General features: G+C 32.9%; 1 protein-coding gene across 3 annotated transcripts in view; it reads right to left on the bottom strand.

Moving 5' to 3' along the window:
* LOC129755176 (uncharacterized) overlaps window positions 1-7,757 on the bottom strand; it is a 137,542-nt gene that overhangs the window by 96,574 nt on the left and 33,211 nt on the right. For 2 of the 3 annotated variants that reach the window (XM_055751540.1, XM_055751543.1), the window contains exon 2: window positions 4-381. The exons of the other annotated variant lie outside the window; for it this stretch is intronic. In XM_055751540.1, coding sequence (XP_055607515.1) covers window positions 4-41 — 38 coding nt within the window. In that variant the 5' untranslated portion in view covers window positions 42-381. The remainder of the gene's footprint in view (window positions 1-3; window positions 382-7,757) is intronic. 3 annotated transcript variants of the gene reach the window in all.

Raw genomic sequence — 7,757 nt, 5'->3', positions numbered from 1 at the left:
CACCTGCATCTGGAGGCCATCTTCAGGCAGCAGACTTCCATTTCGGTTGTGGTTGTTGTATAAATTTACTGTATTGAGGAAGATTCAACAAATATTCAAATTCAACTTCCTGGAGATGTTTTCGAATCACTGCTGCAACTAATGACGATTTTACTTTTCGGAATACACAATCCGGAAATGAACTGCATCGTTACGACCAAATGTTTTGCCACAAGCACTCGCTCTTCAGTTCGCGCTGCTTTGCAGGTGTCAAATTTCACTTTGTACTTTCACTACTGGTGGTAGGTCGTTGATCGTTTGGAGACCATTAGGACGCATGACGGTGAACGTGTTCTGATTTTGAAATGCATTCCTTATTCTTGCAATCCTCCGCTAATGTTGCTAGGGTGGAGCGAAAGAAATATTCGTGAGCTGAAATCTGGAAAAGAAAAGAGAAACGAACAATAAAGTTAAAAAAATGTATTCCGAAACTTTTTTCATACAACCAAATATAGAAAAAAAAAATCGAGTACTAAACTATCCTCCAAACCTGATGATTTCAGTCTGAAATTCGTAATGTTACTAAAGTATTGCTTCCAAAATTAATAAACTTTTCAAAGCATTATGAACTTCAAGAACTCATAAAATATGCGCTGTTACAATACAAGACTTTGTGGGCTAGTTAAAGGCTTCATGTTTATCAGAAATCTGAAAAAAAATTCTGAAAAATTTTGAACTTTTTCGACTAGTTAGATGTCTTTCAGTTTGTTCAGAAGCCGCTGAAGTTTTCCAGAACTTCTTGATGAAGACACTTGAGAAATTTTCAACAAAATATTTACTTCTTTCAGGAACTATTCAACTAACCAATAGTTCCGTGAAACAGGCTCTTTAAAGCTTGCTTGGTTTTTTCAATGACGGTTATGGCATGCTAAATTGCCGGAAATTTATGTTCAATACTTTCAAGTTTCATTATCCAGTTGCAAAGAAAGCATTTCATCCTTGTAATGCCCATATTTTGTCTGATTTTTAGATAAAGCAAATAGCCCAGATTCTGGGATCCCAAATTTAGAAAGCTTATGATTTACATATGAATTAATCAGATCGATAGTTCAACTTAGATATTTTCACTACCTTTCGGATTCTTTCATGAATTGAAAGAATCGTTTACATTTTATTCGTTTTACATTTATACAAAAATAAGTATAGAATATTCGGACACAAATTATCCCACATGGGCTCGAAGTAGGCCTTGGTTGAATAAGCAGCAAAAAATATGTGCTCCTGTCAAAATTCCAGAAATATATGAAATGTTTATATTTTGTGAAAAAATTACTCAATGAACCTGTTAAGTTTAGTGCACGTTAGTAACAGCCTGCCATCAGTTATTAAAGCGATCTGGATATGTGAAAATTTGAAGAGGAAGCCGCACATCCGATAGATACCGCAAGAACTTCAGACAATTAGAAGATGCACAAGAAATGACAAGCTAAAAGCAGCGGAAAATTTATCAGCAGCTAAGTATTTTTTTATCTTTTTAAACTCTGATATTCATTGATTGATAGGAAAGTCGGTTTGTTTCCGCGTTACTCTCGGGTTCATGACTTCTTTTTCTAAAATGTTGCTAGTAAATTTTGCTACCTTATACTTTTTACGTCGAAAGATCAGTCAAAAAGATATCAATAAATTTTATTTGGGATTAGACTAGTTTTTTCGCTAGGCGGTAGACGAAAAATATTAAAAGTTTGTAAATTTCCTGCCTTTTCTTAGCGGTTACCAGTATATTTTTACATGAATTTGTTCACATATTTGGAACGTTTGGACCGTTGCCAAATGGACCTCAAAAGTTGCTTCAAGGCCGGACCCTGAAAATATAACACAAGAATAAACCCCAATCTATTTCCCGGAGAATCCTGAAAGCAGCTCGTACCGCTGTCCAGGAATTTCTATGGAGTTTTGCTTCGTTGTTTCAAGATTTTAAGTGGCATTACCGGTTCCTTTTGCTCCATGGTTGTAAGCATCTACTCGGGTTAAAACAAAACATTGGTAAGCTTTTTCCATTTAATTTGTTTATTTGTGAATATTATTTTTTGAATCTTAACCAATCCTATCTGTCAAGTAGGATTTCCCATCAAAACAAATAACCTTTCCCTTTCCTGTCTGAAACAGCATCTTTATATGTAACGTCGTATAAGTTCTCTGCACCTGAAAAGTTAATTAAGGGGGGGGGGTAGGGTCTAACACTTTCAAAAAATCAATTTTTTTATTTTTTTATTTTCTTATTGTAAAACATTTCAAGAATGTTGGTTCAAATTTCCAAGTCAATTGAAGCAAAACTGTAGAAATTATAGGCCTTTATCTCCTTCTATCTAATACTGCAAGAAAGCAAGAGCAGAAAATTCAAACGCGTTTTTCTCGAAAGCACATTTTTAAAGTCCGTGGACATCGTCATTTGAAAACTACTTATCCGATTCTTTTCAAATTTGGAACATATTTTATACATATAAAATACCAGATCCCAACGTTTTTCTTTTTTGTTTTTTTAACTTTGGGGAGATTTTACAGGTGAAAAATGGCGGATTTTTTCGTGAAAAATCCTAGTTTTTACTTCAAACAGCCACAAAAATTTCATAAAAATTTTTTTTAAGTTAAATATAAACGTTGAGGTCCAGAAAAACATCTATTAAAATATTGTGCTCTGATTTTTTGACTTCAGATGATTCTGTGCTGAGATACAGTGTCCACCGCAAATCCTGTTTTCTAAAAGGCATCCTCGAAAGTGCTCCGTCACCGGCTCATTTTTCAATATTTTTCTACGAAAAAATTACAAAATGTTGTTTTAACAATGCTTTGTATGATGCAAAAAATTTGAATACATTTGTTTGAACGATAGCTTGTACCGTCTCGATTCTTTCCAGAGTCTAAAGCTGAAATAAGACGGCAAAAAAACTTCAGCAACCAATAATCCCTTATTAATTCGCTATCACACCCACTTTGTGAAATAAGAAAATAAATTTCTGAGCAAAATTTGCGCAAATAAACTTCAAGCACTTAAGCGCCAACAACTCAAGGAGTTGATGTGGTGAAGTCGCTTTAAACCCGAACTTTCTTCCCAGGGGTGGGCTTCCAACGAAAGTACACAAAATGGGGTTGGCGAAATGAGGAAAATAGCGCCGTAACACGAACTTAGACTCTGTGGTATTATCCGTAGAACTCCGCTGCATAAAATGTGCAAACACAATGTCAAAGCTTGTAACACCCTGGGTAACTAAAAAGGTCAACTTACCGATAGAATCTTCCTTCCACTTGCGCACTGAGCCACCGCCGGATAACTTCCACAGTTTGGGGTTGGACTGGAATCGGTCCAGGGTCGACTTCCGGGTACACCACAGAGCAAAACTGCTAGCTCGTATTCTTAAAAATGCCAACCGAACGGCTCCAATCTAAAATGGCTAAGGCCCCAGTTTTTCTTCTTCACATCCCAAGAAAACTCCATTTTCACCACCAGTTAGGAAAGTCACCATTGGCAACTCATGACGACTGTCAGAATAACGATAAGCTATTCTGTGGTCCTCCGGGTGGATTCTTCCATTTTACCGGCGTTTTCCAGTTCACTCACCCAAGGATCAACTCCCAGTGAGTCTAACTTGATACAACAAATTATGCATTGGAGATCTACGAATATTACCACATTGTCTACTACGGACCGTTACAAGCTCTAGAAAAAAAATCGTGAAAATGGTGTTTTTTTTTATACCCGTTAGCCCCATACGAGGTTTATGTAAAAATACGATAATATATCAAGCAAAAGAAACCATATATTACGTGATAGCATTCCAGCAAACTGAAATCGCATTAAAAATGATATCTCAAGTCATTAAAAACGTTATTTTGAATCGTAATTCCAACTAACGCAAGTAAAAGCTCGTAAAAATCGTTACTCGAACTCGGATTAAATGGTTTAAATCGGATATGTTAAAAAGTCCGCCATGTTTGCAGATTTCGAAGACCATTTCTTTCCTTTTTTTCTCCCGCGTGGGACAAGTGAGAGAACAGCTTTGAAGTTCTCTCTGCGATCAGCAGTGCAACCAGATTGATAAAAGTCAGATAGTGTATTTGCAAGAAATGCCCAATGCCCAATGTATATGAAACGTATAACAAAGTTGTTGAGAAATAACCTACAAAAATGTTTGCACGGATGAATGTATACGAAAAATGTTTCTTTAGTGCTTTAGGACCTCACCTTTCTTTCAGTGGGGAGACATGATAGAACTTTTCACATAGAAGAATTTAAAACAATGATTGAAAAATAAATTTTACATCTGGTTTTAAGAATGAAAACACATTGCGGAACAAATAGGAGATATCTCGTATTTTCGCTTGACGCGAGGGCGCTTCACTGAGAAGCACAACTCAAATGTGATACATTTTGTATAGAAACTTTGTTCTAAAAAAATGGACACAACACTTTTCAAAGGTACTAAATTTGTGAAATTCAATCCAATCATTTCAGAGATAGAGAATGCCAAATTTTGGTGTTTCAGGCTTAGAATTTTTTACAATCCTTAATGTGTTAAAAAAAAGTATCATTTCAGAAAATTAGAAATATTATTCGTCTAACAATTACAAACTCAAATTGCTGCACTCATTTTAAGAGGTTGCATCTGAATGAAATAATAATTTATTTTTTAAATGATGTACAAATGAATAAAAATTAAAATAATTTTCCAAAGTTTCATTAATTTTATGAAGGTGTAGCAACGCACACAGGGTCAGCTAGTAAAAGTATAAAAATGCAATTCTTAAAATCAAAATAATCACCAAATATAGTTTGATATATGAAAAATCATCTGACATTATTAACTCAAAATTGACTAGCATTACAAATGCACCGTTTGGCTCTGAAGGTTTCATTTGTATTTTTTTGTAGTAGATTTGATCCAATGGGTAATTTTCTATCAATACAACGGTCAATCGACTACAACTTTTCAAGCAGTATTAAGAAACTATATAAAAAATAACCAAAAACTAATTACTACTTTTTTTATAAATCTTTAGCTAAAGAATTGTAGTAACTTAGTAGTGCCGTAAAACGGGGTAATTTTGATCATCGGGGTAAATTTGACCAAAAATAATTTTATCCACATTATCATCAATAACTCAGTGTATAGTTTGTATTTTTGAAAACTGATATCAACGTTTGAAAGCCTATAAACTGAGTATCAAATAGGAAAAATTAGGTCTGTATTTGAAATTTTTTCTGTGTTTTAAAATGTAATTTTAAAATCTTAAAATATCTATATTTTCAAGGGCTCGCAAACTAAAAGCTCTCCTGATGATACCGAAAAGCATTTAGAAGCAAACGGGTTGTTGTATGTGATAGAAAAAAAATTTTCTTTGTGTATGTATAGTTAAAGTGCTATTTTATAGTCATTTAATGATAAATTTGTGACATTTAAAAAATAAGGACATTTTCATAGAGTAAGCCCGTATTGGACAAATGGATAGGAATCCTATCAAATTGTTACCTTTGAAGAAAAAATGAAAATGGAAATAAGGGGGCCTAGAGGAATGTGTGAAAGTAAAATTTCATTTGTATTTTGAAGCTAAAACTATTTAGCAATTTTTATAATTTTTGCTCATAAATGTATGCAGCATCATTGATTTTTTTCGAATTTAAATGTTTTTGGAAGAAAACGTTAAAAAGCAAGGTAAATTGATAAACTAGCATTCGTAAATATTATGAAGGTGTTTTATAACCTTTATGATCAAGAAAACTCGTTTAAACCGTCCAAATAGAGACTGATCAATATCACCCCAAAGCATCAAATTCTGAGCAGAGACGAAATCCATTTTTTTAAGCAAATTTAAAATAGTCTAATAAATTTCTGCAACCATGTTTTACGTTCATAGGAGTCCAGTACTGGTTTTAAAAACACATTCACATTCCTCTTTACAGAAAAAATAATCGAAAAATATTGAAAAAAGTAATCAATATTACCCCGGATTACGGTAACGAGAAACTACTTTATCCCGAAAGATATTTAAAAATAAGTGTAAACCAACATGCCAGAAAATTAACTTGCCTCCGGCAGAATTTAATCCGATATCACTCTAGGCCTAAGACATTTCATTTTACGGCAATATATGAGGTTAAAAAATTGGAACTTTTTATTAATAATAGATTTCGAATTGCAATTCCACAAACCTTTTGTATTAAAACTCAAATCTCGCGTTAGCTTTCATTACGTCGTATGAAACATCTTAAGAATTCACAGGAAACTGCTGCAAAAGTTATTAAAACAACTTTAAAATTTGTCTTTCACGTATAGGATGTGTTGTCCAGGCTACAAATATTCTAAATGGGAAGAAGTTGCGACTAGTTGCGACAGTTTTTTAATTTTTCGTTATAAAACTGTTTGTTTACATTTTGTTTCAAACGACGCAATGAAAGCTCGCGCGAGAAATTTTGACACTCGAAACCCTTAACTCGTCTTTAGAATAGATTTTCTTTAAGAAGTGCAACTAAACAAGTTCAGAATTTTAAACCAGTTATTTTAATTTCTAAATTCATTCATCAAATGCTAATTTAATACATCAACAAGTTGATAGCCATGTGACAGGTGTTACTAAACCTAGTATCTTTCACTTTATTACTTACCACTTTGATTCTAAAAAATATATCCTTTATGTCATTTCAAATATTATGTTGATATGAAATTGTCTTTAAAATCCCAATCTCTGCCTCAATTTTATTTTGTATTACTTGTTCTTCTACTCAACTCCACATTCAAAAGGGTTTTGAAAAATTACACCAGGCCTCAGAATTCACATTTTTCCGAGGCGCAATGAAGTGCAATCGATGCTTTAAATCCAAATATTCGATATTCGATGATCAATTTTGTCGTAGATCTCTAGTAATTTAGACTTCTGCGAAAAAGGGTTATAAATTATTTTTTTAAAACTTTTCTCCACTTGTAAATTACAGAAATTTAAACTAATTAAAAAAAAGTTTTAAATCAAACTGAGTATTACATGTTTCTCAAAGCGAAAGTGATATCGTTCTGAAGTTTTCAACAAATTTGTTAAATGAAATAAAACCCTTTTTTAAACTTGCTTCAGTAATGTCATAAATTTTTACAATGATACCTTTTTAAATCTCTATAAATTGTAGAATAATTCATTGATCTCTGAAATTAGAATATCTAGGCCAAATTTTAATGTTTAATTGAAAGGAAAGGTGAACAAATTTAAAACCAGGTTTTTTATGTAGGTTTGTTGGCTCATTATTTGACTATTGGCTTTTGTCAATTCTTAACAACATAATATCAAATTTACTTCCCATCTTTTAACCAAAAATTAAAGCAACTGATTTGATACACCTACGCATTTTCTTTTTAGTATAGTCTCAACAAATCCTGTCGTTGGTTTCTATATTTCTGTAAGCAGCAATTTTTAAAATCTCATTCGATAATTTTCACTATATCCTTTGAATATTTATGCTCATATTTATTGATAATTTCTTTCCGCATAGTCATTAAAATTTACTTCGAAAAAATCGTTTGGCAGCAGAAGTCTCAATCCAGGACAGCTTTTTTTAAGCCTCAATCTCAATCCTATTTTATATTTTCAGTGCACATAAGCCTAAATTTACAAAATCATTTTCTAAGTCTGCTCGACCATTTTTCCTCACATCAGCAAATTGAGAAGTCCAATCTACTCTTATATTTGATGCATTTAACAAATCGTTGACCAATTCTGACAACACTGGTCCACCCTTT

Source organism: Uranotaenia lowii, chromosome 3, assembly GCF_029784155.1.
Source record: "Uranotaenia lowii strain MFRU-FL chromosome 3, ASM2978415v1, whole genome shotgun sequence".
NCBI lineage: Eukaryota > Metazoa > Arthropoda > Insecta > Diptera > Culicidae > Uranotaenia > Uranotaenia lowii.
The sequence above is the reverse complement of the archived record's forward strand: the minus strand, read 5'-3'. Positions and strand labels throughout refer to the sequence as shown.